The sequence below is a fragment of the Misgurnus anguillicaudatus genome, chromosome 12 (assembly GCF_027580225.2).
Source record: "Misgurnus anguillicaudatus chromosome 12, ASM2758022v2, whole genome shotgun sequence".
NCBI classification, from domain to species: domain Eukaryota; kingdom Metazoa; phylum Chordata; class Actinopteri; order Cypriniformes; family Cobitidae; genus Misgurnus; species Misgurnus anguillicaudatus.
The window spans coordinates 17,739,804-17,760,485 of NC_073348.2; the positions used below are offsets into that span (position 1 = coordinate 17,739,804).

The 20,682-nt window shown below is 38.7% G+C and overlaps 1 protein-coding gene across 1 annotated transcript in view; it reads right to left on the reverse strand.

Moving 5' to 3' along the window:
• Window positions 1-4,900: 4,900 nt before the first annotated feature.
• Window positions 4,901-20,682, reverse strand: part of LOC129447319 (interferon-induced very large GTPase 1-like) — a 30,335-nt gene continuing 14,553 nt past the window's right edge. The window contains exons 4-6 of the mRNA XM_073874046.1: window positions 14,839-15,007; window positions 12,772-12,860; window positions 4,901-9,958 (exon numbers count right to left, since the gene is read on the reverse strand). Of these exons, the coding sequence (XP_073730147.1) occupies window positions 5,192-9,958; window positions 12,772-12,860; window positions 14,839-15,007 (5,025 nt within the window). The 3' untranslated portion in view covers window positions 4,901-5,191. The remainder of the gene's footprint in view (window positions 9,959-12,771; window positions 12,861-14,838; window positions 15,008-20,682) is intronic.

Below are 20,682 nucleotides of genomic sequence, written 5' to 3' on the forward strand. Positions count from 1 at the left end.
TGGGTGGAGCATAAACTGAGTTCATGACGTCACACCAGTTGCTTTCTGTGAAATGAGGCATCAACTCTGAACTGACCTTGCCGATTTTTTTTTATTTAGCTATTTGGTGTTTACTTTTTAACTTAACTAATTTATTTGATGGACAAAGCTTGAATGATGAAGCTTTATATTACTAACTCTATACTCTAAATTACTCTTAAGTTACATAAGCTTTTCGTTATGTCAACCTAATTATTGAAAATAATTTGCATAATCATTATTACCATTAAAAACTGTAAATAATATCAGTTACACAAACTTTGATTTCCATTTGATGTGTGCATATTTGTAAAACATACGAAAATATTCATCATAGTTGATTTCTTTTTAACTGTTTACCATTTTCACACCATTTATAGTGTTAGCTAGGAAACATTGCAAGAAATATTTTATTAGTATCAGTACTGTACGTTAAAGTTCATGAACTTTCCAGGTAATACCAGATTTATTCACTGGGTGGCCGCGTGGACTGAGCCGATGACGTCACATCACATGCTTTCTAATTTTGTGTAAAGAAGAATCAACTCTGAACTTATTCAACTAACAGAAATGTATTTATTTATTTATATTCTTGTCTATTATTTTAAATATTGGTACCGTATTGTTTTGATGGGCAATGTAGGTGAATTTCTCAGAGAGAGAGAGAGAGAGAGAGAGAGAGAGAGAGAGAGAGAGAGAGACATGAAAAACTGCAGTGTTGGTTCTATTCAGAGTTTAATGTGGTATTACAGCAAAACAGGCTGCTATAAATGTACAAAAGAAAATATCTCATGTTAAGCATTTTTATTTAATCTGATTCAGTAAAAACCAATTGGAACATCACCAGACATTACTGGAACCGTACAAAGGGTGTTGTTGTTGTAGGGTGTAGCATTGTCATCAGGCATTGCAGGGGCCTTCTTGAGGGCACAGGTCCAGCTGTAGGTTCTCTCATCTTCATAATGCTCTGGTGTGGGTAGCGCGAATGTGTTGGTGTAGCATAGTTTCTTGAAACCTGTTAGGCGAATGTGTTGAATGAACCAAACTGGGGGTCGTTTTAATGACTGTAATAGGCGGGGGCATGGGGTCCTGGAGTTAAGGACATACCTCTCTGGGTGTAACAAATTCACTTTAAACATCTGCATGTTTTGGTTTCTTTGCAAGTGTAAACCTTATGTCAGTGACTTTGTAATTAAGTTTGTTTCGTTTCTATAGGTTATGTAACAGTAAATTGCGCAGTAGGCATTAGATAGTTAACTTTTTATTTACTTCAGAAAATAATATCTCAGATCCCCTGACAGTTAGTACATCATACATGTTGGTAATCTCTTGAAAAATTGTTGCTAGAAGATTAAGGGAACGCAGCAACGCTGTGTAGTATGTTTTAGATTTACTTATTACACGGCTCTCTGGAATGCTTGATTCTGATTGGTCAGTTGAGACATTTGCAGGTTCGTTCTTTTCAAATAATAACCGCTCCAAAGTAATAACGCATAGCCGGTACTACTTGTACGAGTAAAATCGCTCCGCGCCAATAAAGATCAATAAAGATTACTGTTTGGCGCCATCTTGTGACAAACACTGGACAACCACGACAAGACACAGACAGCTTACTGAGACTGAACTTGACAAAATAGAGCATGACAGCTACGAAGCCAACACACACAAAAAATACAGAATGGGCATTAAAACTTCTCAAAGACTGCCTAAAAGAGAAAAAAATGGAGACAGACAAGTATGAAGCAGAGGATCTTAATAAGGTATTACGACCATTTTATGCATCTGTGCAAAGTTTCGCGGAAGGATAAAAATGTTAATTTAAAACAAATATGCCAATAAAATGTTTCAAATTCATATTCATGTCCGTTTTTTTCTTATGTGACAAGTAGCCGTGTAATAAGCGGGATAATGTAGAGGCAGCCGGTAGTTATTGGGAAATAAGCCCCTTCAGTGTGATACAAGACCCTCCGCTTCGCGTCGGGTCCTGATCACACTGTTGGGGCTTATTTCCCGGTAGTTATTAACAAGTTTATTTTTAAACCCACAGATATGTGAGTGCATGTGCTTTATTGCCCTAAGCAGTAACGTGTTTTAATCAGAGACTTGGTTAAAGAATTCCCTAAATCTAAAATAAACCTTTATTTTGCCAGAGCGGACAGAATTACATTTATTACAGTTTTTTTCAATTGCTAAACATCAGTGGGCACAACTGGAGTCACATGTGCAAAACTCTAACTACAGTCTGCACAGCAGCAGTTCATGTGGACCAAACTCTAGTTCATTTTTCATTGCTTGAACACAGTTTTCAAAACTCTACACACTTATCCCATGACTTTAAACACAACCTGCACAACACTGTGGATTTACAGCACTTTGTTCAAATGCTAAAACACTGCTGTCAAAACTGTGAACCACACATTCAAAACAGAAAATAATTCAGCATTGTGCCTTTCAAACACTGCTGATTGCAATTTCAGCTGAAAGGCTAAAATCCCTAAATCTAAAATAAACCTTTACTTTTTGTCAACGTGAGGGCAAATTACTCTTTATTTTACCAACATTGAGTTTTAGAAATCTTTGCTCGTTTGCAAGGGGCACCCCGTTGAGAGACGCGCTGGGGGCTGCGGGTTAAGGAACGGCTGGAAGAGAGAGAGCAAACAGGACGGAGAAGCACCGGTCATAAAAACTGACAGTCCAGAAACTGGACAGCCTAAAACATTACACTTTTTTGACAGCAATAAACATGACAACCTTCGCTTGACAAAAAACACACGCAGGAAATAACAACGCGTTAATTGACACGTCATAAAACACGCACAGACCGGACAGCCGCTGTCTAAAAGCCATAAATACGATTGTCAAAACTAGACAGCTTGTGCAGCTTTTGATTGATAGTCCCGCCCCCTGTCAAACAGGGTCATAAATCAATCATATTTTGACATATACAGGGTTACTAATACTACTTACACATATCAGTAAGTAATCCTTGATGATAAATCCCATGTGTTCTTAAGCACCATGCTCGTGCACGTTCATGGTCATTTGCATTCCGAAACGCCTCCAATGAACCATATATGGTGACAAAACCTCCCGTTATAAGTCACGTGGTTGTGCTTTTTCCCTCATCGCAATAATGGCAAAGAGAGCGTATAAGAGGAACTTTACAGACACAGAATTTGAGTTGCTGGTGGATGAGGTTAAATCCTAATAACACATCCTGTTTGGTTCACTTAGTGCGGGAGGAATGACTTACAAAAAAAAAACAAATCTGCATGGGAACATGTTACCAGTGAGTTTAACTCCATTAGGTATGAGAACACTTCTAGAAATAAAAAAGTGGTTTGACATTAAATTATCGTATATATTTCACACTTTGCGTAAAACTGTTCCTACGCACACTTCTGTTCGTTTGCACGGTTGATAAATGAGGCCCCAGGAATGTATGAATCTATGACAAGAGATTTTAACCACTACATCCAAAGTGAAATGGCAATGACTGCTTTTCTTGCCTCACCCACAGGTTTACATGTAGGGAAGTAACACATGTGGCGCAAGGCAAACCATATGCAGCGTTAAATCAGGAAACAAACATGCCTTTAAAGATTGGTTTCCAACAGTTATTCTATCAAAACTGCTGGCTACCAAAGACTGTAATGTTACAAAACAACATGTAAGCATCAAGTTAGTAAAACTGTAGCATCACGTTAGCATTGCATAACTATTTACAATATATTGTTTCAATTTTCTCTGGCTCTATAATGTAACTTAAAATTAGGGCTGCACTATAGACCCCTTTACAGTTCACGTCACAGGCGGTTCCCACTGCGCATGTCGGGGTCAGAAAAGTCATTAAAGCAGATTGACTTTTGTATTATTCGGCATCGTCAAAAATGCCTACTTGCGTCGTGGGTTTTGAAAATCGCACCAGGTCTGCTGTTAAGTTTTTCGGGATTCCTGCAGAATCTCAAAAACAAAAAATTCAACATCTGTGGCTGCAAGCAATTAAACATGCAGACTGGGACAATGCAAAGATCAAAGAGGCTTGTGTTTGTAGTGCTAACTTCATTTCAGGTAAGTCATCGTTTTTCAGTATTCATGTTTTTAAGAAGCCTGTGCAATGATTTAGTTTTCTGACATCCCTCGATTGAATAGCATTTTCTCGACATGGTGTGATATTCCTTGGGGGGATTGGTGACATAGTATATGACAATAGACTGGTGTATGAAAAATCATTTACTAACTTAGAAGTCCTGAGTACCTCCAGATGCTACGTACCAAATTTTGTGCAAATCGGACAAATGCTTTAGGAGTTTGAAAAAGTAGTCTTTTCAAATATTTCAAAATGGTGGGCAAATGTTTTATGATGGAAAATTGCATCATATGGTGCAATTGAATCGTTAAGAGCCAAGGATTTAGTTGAAAAAAAGTAATTTTGTTTCTAAGACATACATCGAAGTTTAGTGAAATTTAAGTAAGTGAAATTTTGAAAGTTGATGTGGTAATTATCTGTCCTCTAACTTTTTACTATATGCTTCTATGGGCTGCCATATACACAATGGTGGAAAAAGAATAACAAAATTAAAAGTTTCTTCCCTTACTGTTGTAATTACGGAGTGTTTGTCTTCGTCATTGTGTGAGTTAAAAGGTATCAAAACAACAATAAAAATTTTGTAAAAACAAAAAACAAAACTAACATTTCTATGAGGGTCCATTTGAGGCATATCCTTTAATTAGTAAATAAATGTTTTGTAATCAAATGTTTAATAAAGTAAAATGTTTAAAAAAAATGCAATTAATCGCTCTCTCATAAGTAAAATGAATTAAAAGCTTGAGGTTCCATCTTACACAGAGTGCACAGTCACAGGATTTTGTTCTTGCTTTGAAAACAGCTTTTATTTGTTCAATTATATAGGAATATAAAACAATTGTAACCCCACATTACTGTATTTACAACAGCAATTTACTTAATCCAGATTTTTTGAAAGCAAAAGCCTGAAAATAAGTCTGAAAAATAATTGTAATTATTGAACTATTTGATCTACAGATTTATATAATCTTTGTACTTTTCCGGAGAAAAATATAAAATGATGTAAATGAAACGTCAGCATATATTTGCACTAAATATTTTGATTAGAAAACAACATGCAATATTTGCGCAATTAATTTATATTCATTAAAAGTTTTTATCAAGACTTTCTATAGCACTCTGCTTTGTGTATTTTCTCCATTCATCTGGAATTTTACCAGCACCCTGGAATTTTTTATTGTAATGTTTTTCTAGATCTTCCTGGAATCTGCACACAAACCACTTCCAGTAGGGAAGCTCAGAGAGGTCAGGGGTGATGTTCCACTTTGCATAAACTCCTCCTGCTTTTCTATATTCTGTGTATGGAAACGACTGATCTGATACACGGAAATGTGTATTACTTGTAACTAGAGTTGTGCATAAATCAACACTCAGATCTAATCTTCTATGGTAATGCCATCCTTTGAGTCCATCCACTCTGTGAAAAGGAACACTGTGATCTCCATCATGGTCTTCTAGTGTGTTGGTGCAGATGGCTCCACAGAATGGACATTGAACCCAACAGCACTGACAGAAGTGATCAATCAGAATCTCATCTGGTCTGTTGCTGAGATCCAATTTTTCATCAAATGTGTCAATGCTGAATTTACTGCTGATATCAGACATTATAGAAGGAAGTTCACTCCTTATCACATCTTCTAGGAGTTTAAAATCATCAACATCATCATGTTTGACTCCGCTAAGGTCACTTATAGAGAATATCAAAACATCAGAGAGCTTCTGTGTGAAATACTTTAACCACATCTCAACATTTCCACTGTTCGCTTGAGCATGTTCAGTAGATTCATTTGCTGCTGTAATGATCTTCTTCAGTAGAAGTTTATTGTTCTGTTTCATCTTGGGCTGTACACTGACACCGAACTTATTACTGATGTACTGACTGACTTCATCTTTGATGAAGCTCTTAAAGTGATCTCTGGGATTTTTTATGTAGTTCATGTATTTGTCAAATATCAGCTCCTCTGCCAGTTTTCTAAGAATGTGTTTCTCCATATTTGATCTGTTTCCATTCAGTGATGGACAGTTTGATTTTATTTCATCTGCTAAATCTCTGGCAGTGTGTTTGTAGATGTTCTGCTCAATGGGTTCTTTTAGTTTCTGACAGATGATCTCACCAAAAACAGCTGTTGATGTTGCTCCTTGACAGTATTTCTGAAAAATACTATAGTATTCTCCTCTCTTCTTTTCCAAATAGCAAACAGGATCATTGGCATCCCTGAACATTCTGTGTTGGTCAGTGAATGTGCTATTTGCTCTTTTAAATATCGAAAATACCAAATCGATGAAGAATTCTTTCTTGAACAAAAATCTCTCAGACTTTTCCTCATAGTCTATTTTTCTTGCTTTGATGTAATCTGTAACATGTTGAATGTAATTGGTGTTGTAGCCCAGCTTGGAAATGTTAAATGACTTGATCATCTCGTCTGCTTGGTGACCAACATCTGTGACGAAGGTTCTTATTTGTGTTTCATCCTCTTTAGATAGAACAGACCCAAACATCTTTTGAGCTGAGCTATAGGGATGTCTGAAAGCTTGTTTAATTTCAATGTTTTTCTTTATTAATACATAATCTGAATAACTCTGCACAGTGAAAATATTATTGATGTCATTCCAGGTGTCTATAAGGACAATTTCATAGTTGTCACTGAGGATCTCTTTCACACCTCTCAGTATGTCAATGTCTTTGATTTGAGGAATGTTTCTAATGATCTTCTTAACACATTTTTTCCAAAACAAATCAAATTCTGTTTTCAGTATTTCATCATCATTTGATTTATCTTTGTGTTTTAAAGCAAGTTCTTTGCTCTTTTCTAAAAGAGTATTTTCATGATATGTCTTTTGAAAATCAATCTTTTTCTTCAGGTCTCTCTGCTTAAGAATGTCATTTAATTTCTTCTTTGTTTTTCTTATTATGTTTTCCTGAAGTTCTTTAATTTTTATTTCAAATGAGGCTTTCCACTGAATCAGGATATCTTTATCTGGATCTTTCTCAAAGAATTCTGACATGGATTTTTTAACTTCTTCACTTTTATCCTTTAGTTCTCTTTGAAGACCTCTTTCCTCAATCTCATTAGTGACTTCATTTTCTATTTTGTTGTGTAGTTTGTTCTCAATTTCCAAAATGGCACTGCGAAGAGTCCAGGTCCACTTGCTGTATTCTGTCTCCAGTTTCCTGTATGCTGAAATCTCCAGAGAATTTCTGAAACTGAACACAAATCGTTCATTCAATAAAGCTTCCCAGAGGTCTTGAATACGCTTTTTTAGGTGATTCAACATAATTCCATCTGATTTTGAAGCACGTGAAACAATAGTTTCCTTTAGTTCTTGGACATTCTCACAGTAGTTTGGGTTTGGTGGTGCCATGGGTGGGCTTCCCTCCCAAAGCTGAGAAAAATACTTCACATCATTACGTACATCAAAGGCAATGACATCATTAAAACATTCTGCTTCACAGACTTCATCTGTAGCAGCGAGTTTTGTCATCTCATCCAGTGTCTCCTGCAGTCGTCTCCGTCCCTCCATGTTTTTCTCTCCAGCTGTGACTTCTGAAACGTTCTGATGCACGAACATGCAGCTGGGATTCAGTTTGACCTTCTTCATCCTAAGAAAGGCCTGAACAACAATCTGAAGAATATCCTGCATCTCAGAGGGGTTTTCTCCAAAGATGTTGATCAAGGTAAGATTACCAAGACCAACAACAAATGTGGCCAATTCATTGTCATGGTGTCTTGTGGATCTTCCAGCCAGTTCTAAAGCACGAAGACCCTCAGTATCAACAACCAGAATATAGTCAAACTTTAGTTGTTGTTTCATCTCCTCTGACACTTTGACCAGCTGCATAAAAGCTCCCCTTGTGCACCGGCCAGCACTGACTGCAAACTGAAGTCCAAACATGGCATTCAGCATGGTGGATTTTCCAGAGCTCTGAATCCCTAAAACTGAAAGCACAAAGACCCTCTGGTCTCCCAGTATTTTTATTAGTTTATCTAAAACACCAGTAATCCAGATCAGAGGAACATGAGCAGCATCTCCATCCATAAGTTCCAGTGGAAATCCAGCAATCATCATATTTGCTGCAAAAGTCAGCAGAGAGGAGATGTTAAAATTCTGACCTCCCTTGATCGTTTTCACAGATAAACATGATTCATACATCTGACTGATCTCTCTCAGGACATGCTCCAAGCCAATAGTTGCAGCTTGAAGTTCCTCAGATATTCTCTCAAGTTCCATTTGATGCCTCTTAAGTTGATCAGATTTGTCATTGTTCTCTTTTAGTTTCAAGACTGTTGACCATTTTTCATCATACTTATGATGTAGAGCAGTAAGTTCAGGTGAAGAAAATTCATCCAGGAGGATACTGAGCCATTTGAGGAAAAACCCCATATTTGTAGCACGCGAGTTCATGTGTATTATAAAGAACTTTATAAACTCACTTGTGTGGGATCTGTGTTGCTGTTCACGAATAATTTTCATTTCAAATTGTTTTTTACTTACTTCTTGCTCTATCTCATTCCCTTGAGGTCGATGAAGTTCTTTACTCTTCTGACACCAAAGATGCCACAGTTTCCCCTGACGGGGCAGAAATGATTCTTTGATTTCTGTCAGACCTTTATTCTCAAGTAAACTCATCATCTGCTGTGCTGCGTCCTTCTCTGTCATGCAGTCTTCATCATCTTTCTCGTCTACTCTGATATCTGAGTGTTTGGACACATCTTCAAGTATGAAAATGGAATTTGATTCTGAAGATGACAGACCAGCAATTATAGTTTTTCTGAGTTCTTCAGATACATCAGACTGATTTCTGTCTTTTAGACCAATTTTGTATTTTCCTTTCATTGTCTCGATTACAGTAGATTCATCCTCAGTAAAAAGACAAATAAGTGGCTTTTTGTCCCTGAACAGCTTTTGAATCGTTGCTGTGCTTTTGTCATTTTTGTCAAGGTTTGGTAGAAAAACAACATTGACTGAAGACATTTCAGTCAGAATCTGCAGTTGTTTCTCATTGGTTCTTGCATCACCATGAAGATTACAGAAAGCAACACAGTCAGTAAATTTATCTGTGTTTTTTCCAGAGGGGCAGAACCAGGCGATCTCTACCAATCCATTTAACAGTAGTCTGGTTCTGCTGCTGCCTGGACAATTCTTGTGAAAGAACGTGTTGTGTTTCTCATTGATCAGACTGTTCATCAGCAGAGATTTGGATGAAGACACTGAGCCAAACCTGAAGAAGGACACCATTGGAGTTTTGGCTTTGTACACTGGCTGGACTTTACTGATGATTTCATTGTCAGAATTTCTTATCTTCCAGGTCTTGTTGATTTGTCTGAATGTCCAGAGAGGAAAGTGGATCTGTTGTGTGAATGGATCAGGAACAAGCAGAGGAAGAGCAAACTGACACTGTGAGAGTTTAGTTACCATCAGCTGCTTAAGAAAACCATCAGCACAATGAAACACAGCCATCTGAACATCCATTGGGTGAACAGGGTCTGGTTTACTTGATTCTTTGTAAGACAAAGACATTTTTTTGAAAAAATCTCCCTCATCATCTGACAAGTCATTGTCTTGTTGTTGATGTGTGTGATTCTGTTCATTAATCTCTTTTATTTTAATATATCTTGCTCTGTAGTTCATCATTAGTAGTTGTTGTAGATAATTATTTTCCAGCTCTGCCTCAGCACAAGACTCATGACACTGTAATGAATGTGCAGTTATCTGAAGAACATCAGCAGCTCTCGGTTTGTGGTTTCTGCATTCAAGATGAAGTTTGTGAAATAGAAGTTCTATTTCAGTCTTTTCCTGGTGTAGGTGTTGATTTGGTCTGACTCCAGCTGTCCCAAAGTTTTCATTTTCTTGCTGTTAAACAGACAAAACAATTCTTGTGGGACCCTTAACACAACTATGAAGAATGACAACAAACTAAACAAAAAAGGTGTAAAACACTATGAATTCTAAAATAGCCATTTGCATATTAATTCCATTCTTAAAAATAAAGGTAATTCACAATGAAGTAGAAGAACCATTTTTGGCTGCTTGGTTCCATAAGGCAGTGGTTCTCAAACTTTTTTAGCGTGAAGCCCCCCTTGTGTACAGTACGGCGCATTTCTTTGCGCCCTCCCAAAGAAAATTTATGACAAAAAACTGTTCTAAAACTCAACTTTTATTTTAAACAAAACATATTGAATGATACAAAGTAGTGCTGTTGGTTAGTCACCTTATTTTTTTTTAGGTTTAATTCCACAGAATTCATGATAAATTAATTTATTTTATAAAATGGCACCATCTCGCGGCACCCCCAGGGCCCCCAGTTTGAGAACCACTGCCATAAAGAACTACTAACATTTAAATAAACTTTCTGTTTTTACAAACTATTTTTGGCTGCATGGTTCCATAAATAACCGCTTACATTTAAAGAACCTTTCTGTTTTTTAAAAAATAATTTTTGTCTGCATGGTTCCATAAATAACCACTAACATTTAAAGCTTCCATAACACAAGCTGTTTCTGCATCCTGATGTTAAAGGTCCCATTCTTTCTGTGTTTTTGAAGCTTTGATTGTGTTAACAGTGCACAATATAACATGTGTTCATGGTTCACATGTAAAAAACGCAGTATTTTTTACAGAATTTACTTATCTCTATTCATCAGGACCACGTGACATCACTGTGTCATCGGATTTATATTTAATTAATTTTATTAGACATTTTTAATTTCTGGAAATATTTAATGCAGAATATGAACAATAATACAGGATCCCCAAAATTCGACATTTTGTTAATTTTGCGCTCTTCCGCGATCGCGAAACAACTGGAGGGACTCGCTGGCAGCTCACATCTAACTCCAGATTGTAAAATGAGTATTTTGTCTCTGGTAAGCCCTGAATTGAACTAATAAACGTGACCATTTAGTGCATTTAATATGCTGTGTGCGTTGCCGAGACGGACACAAATATGGAGGCGGGTATGGCAGAAGTGACGTCTTTGGTACCCATGAATAGCGCTGTTTTCACTGTCCTCAAAACGTGCTGATGTTTTCCTTGTTCTATGCAGTCCCTCCTTCAGAAATACCTATCGAGTTCTGACTGTGTAGTTTGTTTATTGTGTTGTGATTCGACAGCAGCTTAACTTGCTGTTAGCTTAGGTGGCGACTGACGTATTCCTGTGGGTGGAGTTTAGTTAAACACTCTCGCTTTGACGTCATTCAAACTGGGGGGGGGGGGGGGGGGTGTAGTACAAATCGTCCGTTTGCTGTAGGCTTTGAAAGGCGAATTCTGTTAAAGAAAATAAATCGCCTGGCAGTGAACTTTGAGCTTTATCATTTTACAGGTATTATTAATGCTATTATAGCAACATTAAACACTAACTAGGGTTTAAAAAAATAGGATCAGGAAGAACATGTACCTATAGAGTAGTGTTACATCATTCATATCTCCGACAGAGACAGATTAGCTTTACCAATTCTCTCCGATATGAAAAAATTCGGAAGGAGGAGTTACAAGTCATGCAACACTTTATATAGCACTGTTAAATGTATGATTCACTACATGGTCGTGTCATTTATATAATATGCACTTACACCTATTTCCAACATAAGTTATGCCTGTGAGTTCTAGCATTCTTGCTCTTCCGCTGATTGATGTGTGGGCGTGGTTTTCTGGGGGAAGTGCCCATATAAAGAAGTGATACGTATGGCTTATCCCTGAAACGTCAGCTGGACCCACATTTGAAAAAACTGTTGCTCTCTGGGTGCTGCAGTTAGTGTGTGAGGTTAAAGGTGACATTTTTCATGATCCCATTTTTCTAACTTTAGATACTGTGTAATGTTACTGTTAGAGCATTACTAATATCTGCAAAAGCTCAAAGTTCAATGCCAAGCACTATATTTTCTTTAAAAGAATTTGCTTTTCAAAGACTATAAGGAACGGCTGGTTTGGACCACAGCCCTCTACATCCCAGGTATATGACGACAGTATTTGACTAACCTCCACCCACAGGAACACGGCAAAAAAGTGTGTGACTTTGTTCTGCTTCGACATAGAAGAGGAAGAGTTGCATTAGTAGAGTGTTTTGGCTTCCTCAATGTGGCGTGACCTTTCCAGACAACGTGCACTAAGCTGCTGTCGAATCACAAAATTATACTATACCAGCCACACAATCAAAACTCGTTATTTCTGAAGGAGGGACTTCACAACATGGGGGAAAAATTAATTGTGTGAAAAATACTTAGCTTTTTTACACAGGAAACATGAAAACATGTTGTAATGTGCACTGCAAACACAATCAAATCTTCAAAAACACAGGAAAAATGTCACCTCTAAATTTCAAGTATGACAATCACGTCACTTTCCCCCTTCCCATCGCTGTAAAGAACCTTTTAAGTACCTTTATTTTTAAGAGTGTATATGTATACATTTGGTACCAGTATGTACCTTTGAATGTACTAACATGCTCTTTTTAGGTATATAGGTGTACTTTTAAAGGGGTACCGCCACAATGACAGCTTTTCTACATTTATCTGAAAATGTACTCCTAATAATTTTCAGGTTAGTTTGCTTTCTGAAATTGTGCTTTTTTTAAAGGATACTGAAGTGTGCTGTGAAAAATTCGGTCAAAATTTATACAAATAATTTCTAAAACCACATATTTTTGAAATATTTCTGTGACCTCTCACCTTTAGTAAATCATGTAATTTAGAATCTTTAACTGTTTGCTCAGGGATGCTGTTCCCTGTTATCATCTTTACTTTGTTTTCAGCGGAATCTGAAAAACAGAGATGAAGAAGATCAAATTATTATTTTTACATAATAACATTACTAAATGATACTAAACTTCACCTTTTGTATCCCATGAAAGGTCTAAAGCAGGGGTTCTCAAAGTTTACATTCAAAGGTCCAAAACTAAATTCTCATAATTTTCATGGGTCTGGAAAACTGGTTTTTACAAAATTGTCAAGCATGGTAATAACTTTATGTAAATAATGTGTTTATATAACAAATCAACAAACATATTTTCTATTAAAGTACAATCATAACAAGTGTATTTTGCATTTAAAGTTAAAAAAAAATTGAAACACAAGAAGTATGCCAAAAGTAACCAGGTGCAAAATACACAGCAACCTAATTAGAGAAATGGCACAGTTTGTCTTCCGTCAGATGCATAAACCGTGGCAAAAAGGAGTGGTTGGTAGATGGAGACACTAGCTGTGTCCCAATTCAAGGGCTGCGACCTTATAAGCATGGGACCTTAAAGATGAGCACTCGGTCTTTCAAGGTGGCAGCCTCAGAAGTTCGCGAAGAGAACTGAAATGAGACGGTCTAACCTTCGGACGACCCATAATTGGCGTCACCTGCTGCACGCGCCTGTCAGCAGGACATAGCGGAAACATTTCTGACTTATTAAAATAAATATTAAATCAGAAAAATATTAATTTAGATTAGAAAATATGACACGTTGATGTAGATTAAACTATTCAACAGTATATTAAATTAATCAACCTTAGAAATATATGCATCATAAAAATAATAATATTAACACAAAACATAACTTATAATACTAAAACAGGGACAAACTTTTTTTTTGATAAATACACACTTTTATTTAATGAAGGTTTTAATTGTTTAATTTAGAATATCCAGCCGATATGTGCAGCCGTTGCAGGCGCGCAATGAATCTTGGGATATCCTCGGCTGTTAAGGATCCATTCGTTCTATCCTTAACATCGCAGAGAAATGAGGACGCATTTTGAGGCTTCATTCTTAGCATCCTTTGAATTGGGACGTCCTTACCAGCCTCAAGTCGCGCTGCTGTGACACAATCGGTCTTAAAATACGACCTTAGAAGGTCGCAGCCTTTGAATTGGGACACAGCCACTGACCTAAATTAGGGGTGCACCTATAAATTGGCCGATGATGCTTGTTATGCTTCTCAATGAATTACGAATAAATGCTGCTACATCCAAAAGCCAGAGGGTGCTCTCGTGCAGAAATTCAATGCGTGCTGCAGACAAATAATCATACAAACGCAGCTCCAGGAAATGTCTTAAGGATATATTTATATTGCTGTTTTCAAACCTTTTCAGGTATTTTCATGATAATAAAGAATATGTTTAATGATTATGGTCTGGATCAAAGTCCCTTCGGGTCCGGATCCAAAGCATCTTTTGCAGCGATTTTTGTGTGAGCATATCAGTGAACACCCCTGACCACTCGGTGAGTTTCACGTCTTTGTAAATGAAAGTTTCATGCATTTTAGAAAGGATTGTTCCAGTGCACCTATAAACCCATTGTAGAGGTGGGAGGTGAAACACAAACACCCGAAAATTCTCGGGGCAGCCGCATATGTCGAAATTTCAGAAAAAAAAAAGTTCTACTTCACCATAAACAATCTGAAAACAGTGTAAAAATACCGAAGTGTATAATTAAGTGTAAAATACCGAACTTGTCCTTTAACTTATTGAGTTGTAAAATCCATTGGTCACAACTGTAAGACAGGTGTGCATCTGACAGGCAATACAATAAAAATGTAAATAAGTTAATAAAAACAGAGAGTAAATGGAGAAGCCGGACAAATTAGATTGTCCTGCTTGACTGGTGCATGCAGGGCTGCATCGGTGACAGCGACATTCGGGTCCAGTCTGGTAAAAAAAGCCAACCAGTCAGGTCGGACTCGGGTCTAATTTTTTGGATTTGTCTTTGGTCGGGTTTTTAAAAAATATATAATTTTTTACGTCAGGTTTTACCTGGCACTATAACAGATTCTTCTGTTTCCCATTCAGTCCATAATCTGTATGTCTGCAGAGATCTGTTTGTCTTTTTAGAATTGTCTGTCTGTAAAGATCCATCTGTCTTCAGAAATCCACCTGATTGCGGAAATTCAGTTGTCTGTGGAAATCCATCAGTCTGAAAACACTGGTGGAAGATAGTGTGAGTTACATTAAAACATTTGCATTTATACATTTGGCAGAAATATTTATTCAAAGCAACTTACAGTGCATTCAAACCATACATTTCTTTCGTGTGTTCTTAGTGAATCAACACTATAATACATAATTAAATATTTAGCTTTTAAAGGAATCATATCTTCACAGTAAAAAGGACAGACAACAAAGAATTACAAAGAGTAACAGTTATGACATGAATGTTCCAAATCAAAAAAATATTTTAATGTCATGTGATCAGTCAAATAGGTTCGCTTTCAGTCGGTCACTACGACGTCACGTTATGACCGACGAATTGGGAATTGGGAACTGCTTTGCGGGTGACCTATCTGCTTCGAGAAACCTTTAAAACACCAATGAGCTTGGAATGCAGATAATTGCACAGGTATTTAATGAGCGGCAGGTGCAGTTATCAAATCAGCTTTTTAGCTTTGAAAGCTGGCAGTGACACTGCTCACGAGAAGCTGCTCTTTCTTTTGAAAAGGAATAGATCTCTGCGTGTCAGTTGGTTGGGCAAAGGCAACACAGCGGGGCTCGCGAGTGTTTCCACCTTTTTCTTTTGATCTAAGTGATCTCTTTCACACTTTTAGTTGAGTGTGTGCGTTCTCCTCCCTGTGTGCTTCATCAACTACACAGCTAAAAGAGTGATTTCCCCTAAAAGAGCTGCAGTTGAACTTGCGTCTTTTTAAAGACAGCCGTTTACTGCTCACGGGCGTTAAAGCGTCTTTTTAAAGATGTTTTTTCATCCGTGTTCGACTCCTGGATGCGGCAAATACATGGGTCCTCGTGATGGACACAATCGCTGTCTCTCATGATTGGGTCTCCAGCACGCTGAGGTGGCTTTCGTGGGAGGGACATGCTCCGCTTGCGAGAGCCTGACTCTTGGGGATCTGCGGGGTCGTGTGGCGTTTCTCCCTCTCCTCTCTCGCCAGCGGATGTGTCGAGCGCACCGGGACATCTTCATCAGAGTCTTCTACGCGTAGCCATCCATCAGCGGAGTCAGGTGAGTGCTCATTCACACAATACACATGTCAACGCAGCCCAAGAGAGCGCGTCATCGAGCACCGCTGTTCCGCTCGCCGCGGGTACTACGATTGTGCCGTTAATTCCCCTCGCCCGGTATCTGGAAGCTTGGCAGCAACTTCTCAGTCCGTCGCGCTGGCTTTTACGCACGATCCGTCTCGGCTATGCGATACAATTCGCCCACTGGCTTTTACGCACGATCCGTCTCGGCTATGCGATACAATCGCCCGGCGACCTTCCAAATTTACGAGCAGTCGTTTCACTATAGTGAAACCCGCCGATGCGCACATACTAAGTGCAGAGATTGCTGTCCTATTGGCGAAGGACCCGATCGAGCCGGTTCCTCCAGCCGAGATGAGGTCAGGGTTTTACAGCCCTTACTTTACCGTACCCAAGAAAAGCGGCGGGTTGCGACCGATCCTGGATCTGCGCGTTCTAAATCGAGCACTTCACAAGATGCCATTCAAAATGCTTACGCAGAAGAGCATATTTCAATGCATTCGCCCACAGGATTGGTTTGCAGCCATCGACCTGAAGGACGCGTACTTTCATGTCTCGATACTTCCCCGACACAGGTCATTTCTCCACTTTGCGTTCGAGGGACGAGCGTATCAGTACAAAGTCTTACCGTTCGGGCTCTCTCTCTCTCCCCGCGTCTTCACGAAAGTTGCAGAGGGGGCTTTAAAGCCCCTCAGAGAGAGCGGTGTTCGCATCTTGGCATATCTCGACGATTGGCTCATTATAGCACAGTCGCGTCAAATGCTTTGCACTCATTTAGATCGGATGCTCAAACACCTCGCCTGTCTCGGTCTTCAGGTCAACCGAGAAAAGAGCAAACTGTGCCCTACACAGAGGATCTCTTTTCTCGGCATGGAATTGGATTCGGTCAATCTCACAGCACGTCTCACAAAGGTGCGCGCTCAGTCGATTCTGGCTTGCTTGAATACGTTTTCGGGCAAGACTGCGGTCCCTCTGAAACAATTTCAGCCACTGAGACAGGTCTCCAAACATGCAATAGTATGCACAGATGCCTCCAACACAGGGTGGGGAGCCATGTACGGCGAGCTTGCAGCTTCAGGAGTGTGGACATCACCTCAGCTGCATTGGCACATAAATTGCCGAGAACTATGGGCTGTATATCTTGCGCTCGTCAGCTTCAGCAGCGAGTTGAGAGGCAAAGATGTATTAGTTCGCACAGACAACATTGCGACTGTTGCGTATATCAATCGCCAAGCCGGAGTGCGCTCTCGTCACATGTCGCATCTCGCCCGCCATCTCCTCTTTTGGAGTCAGAAGAATCTGAGGTCTCTTCGTGCTATTCACATCCCGGAGTCACTCAACACAGCAGCAGAGGGTTTTTTCTAGGGATGCACCGATAGATTTTTTTTGGGCCGATACCGATTTAAAAAGACACTTTCTGGCCGATACCGATGCCGATGCCGATACCGATATGAAACACTTGTATACAATACTATACAGTTGGTCTATTAGCTAGTTTATTTCTGCATCAAATTATTTTTACTGAACATGGATTGGATCTAATTAACATTCAACTGACCAACATAATAAGAGAGGCACAAATTAAGCTAAAACAAATATAAGACGACAACATGACAACCTTCAAAGGTGGTTTTTGCTATTCAGTATTTCTTTTATTAACAACATTAACTCGTTTTTTATATATAATGGATTTCTTTAATAAACATAAATAATGCCAGTCCTATTGCAACTTCAAAAAAAGTTGGACTTCTTTTCCCCCACTAAAGTGCAGTCTGTTTCTTTTATTGTCCAAGACATTTGAGCCAGCTCAACAAAGGTTAAATCATTTTAATTGAACAACAGACATGTTGAGAGGCAAAGATGTATTAGTTCGCACAGACAACTTTATGTGGTTAATTAAAAAAACAATCGGTATCGGCCTTTCTCGTGCTATTACCGATATGTCGATGGTTTCAAAATCATCAAATATCGGCCGATAAATATCGGCGGCCGATACATCGGTGCATCACTAGTTTTTTCTTTCTGCAGCAATCTTAGTCCCGCCTGACAAGTTCGCTTCCCAGTTCGCCTAGTCACTATCGTGGGTTAAGGAACAAGTAGTGACCGGCCTCTGCTTCAACCCCATTTCCGTCTCCCTAAAAGAGGAGAGTCGGAGGGTTTAAGCAGGCACTGGAAGGGTCAGCTTCAGTGGCGCATTTGGTAGGGATTTCCAATTCAGGGAACGAGGGTTACATATGTAACCGAGACGTTTTGTGTGATATTGAGGTGAGATGCACACAATCTTTTGTAGATATTTAGTCGATTAAAACAAAAACAACCCAGATGACTACAATATGACTAAAAATAAATGCCATTTTTAGACCTCATATAAAGACCTCATGGGTCATGGGGACAATTGGTCCCCTCAACTTGATAATTACCCGGTACTCTCTCTCTCTCTCTCTCTCTCTCTCTCTCTCTCTCTCTCTCTCTTACACACACACACACACACACACACACACACACTCTCTCTCTCTCTCTCTCTGTCATATGGCTGCCCGTGATTTTAATGTTGTATGTCTTGCAACGTACTGTTCGTCTTTTGCCATCTTGTTGAAGCCGAAAGCGATGACGATCGGTACCCCACCAGCCGTGGTGTGCGTATACGAGAGGGCATGACTGATGATAGTGTCGTGATTCAGTCATGACAACGCCATTCTCATCCTGCGCTCCAGCTGGGTCAACTTTATTTTTTAAAATAATTTATATATTTTATTATAAATATATAAATATAAATATATAAATTATTTTTTTGATGATATTGGATAGCCATACATTTAAGGCAATTACAAGCCTACTTTTTACTTCCATGACTAAAAGAAAACGATTTTTAAAGGTTTTAATAAAAAATAACAATTTCAATACAAGTGAAAAAAAACCACAATTATTTAACATTAATCTTAAACTGGGGATCTTCTTCCTCCGCTTAGTTTTTCAGTTTACAAAGTCTGTCATCTAAATAGGGATTAGACGTAGCGCCAGCGCAAGTGGCTTTTAAAGGGGATGAGAGCTGAGACTCTCATTGGTTTATTGCACTTTATGCCCAAAATACTCTCATTACAATAGGACCAACCCTTTTCGACCATGCGCTCGGCGCACAAACCATTTTTCCCGTCGTTAAATTAGCAAAAGTGGATTCGGACACGCCCATTTAGACGTTGAGCTGTGCGCTTTAGACAATGCGCTTAGATCGTTAAAATAGGGCCCATTGTGTCTCAAGTCAAATCCCGAGCCTTAGACTTCCAAGTCCGAGTCGAGTCTCAAGTATTTTATTTTTTGTCAAGTCACAAGTCACAAAAATAGCGACTCGAGTTGATTGAGTCCAAGTCACAAGTCCCCATGTCTGCTTCCTCCTCCCTCACCATGTCCTCTCCCTCCTCCTTCACCATGTCCTCTTCCTCATCCTTCACCACATCCTCCTCCTCTCCCTCCTCCTTTACCATGTCCTCTTTCTTTCCCTTCTTCTCTGCCTCCTCTCCCCCGTCCTCCTCCTCGACCTTTTACTTCATTTCTCTGTGGATCCAATGTTCCAAAGCTCAGTGAACTGATTCAGGCCTTTTTATCTATCTATTGAAGGATCTGATTGATGTGTGTTTCATTTTAACTCTTAATGTTTCCACCTTGCTAATTGTTTGGTAATTGAGCCTAAGCTGTGCTGACTTAAGTTAACAGTATTGAATGCTAGTGCTTTTCATATGACCAGATGGTGTAAGCACTGAGAAATGTAGGGATTTGTGTTAGAGTTTTGAAGTAACAGTTCACCAAATCTGACTCATGTGTTAAAGCAGGGGAGTAGTGTTTATAGTTCCGCAAAATGGTTGTGCTTCTTGGAAAAATTGCATTATGGTTTTGAAATTTTAGTTCAAAAGCCTGGTTATAGTGTTTTAGCAATCGAGAAAAACTGTAATAGGCCTACACTGTGGAAAGTTAGCAATATTTGTTAGCACTCAACATTATAATATTATTCTATGACTTAGCCTGGGAAGAGGTCATTTTCACACATTATGTGTCATTTTGTGTTGATTTTGTTATAAAATAAATAACACAAGTTCTGTCACTGTAAAAATGGTTATTTTTGACCCCTAATGGGTAAATATTGGACAGAACACACGCTGGGTTAAAAATAACCCAATGTTGGGTTGTTGTTGTTATGCAACCATGGATTATAATAATCCAACATTTGTGTTAAAACAATCCAGCAATGGGTAGATTTTTACCCATGCAGCGGTTGAAACATTCACACAATCTTAATAATCACAAAGTGCAAGTTGTCAGGCTTTAATTTTGCTGGAATAAATGGAATTACAAAATACTGAAACCATAAGGGATCAAAATTCAAGTAGACCTGCAACAGTGGTGGGCCGTGAGGGCCTGCAAAGCCTTCTCTGCTATTATAATTAATTATATTTTTCCGTGAATGTGTATTAAATGAATCCAATAATAGTCTATTATCTTCATCTCATAGCTTCTCTCTCGGCTGCACTGCCTCTTAGTTTACATTTATGATAGAGCATTTATCCAATCATATTTCAGCCAGCGGCTGAGATCATGTGATGTCATGGTCAAAGAAATCTTCATAGGCCT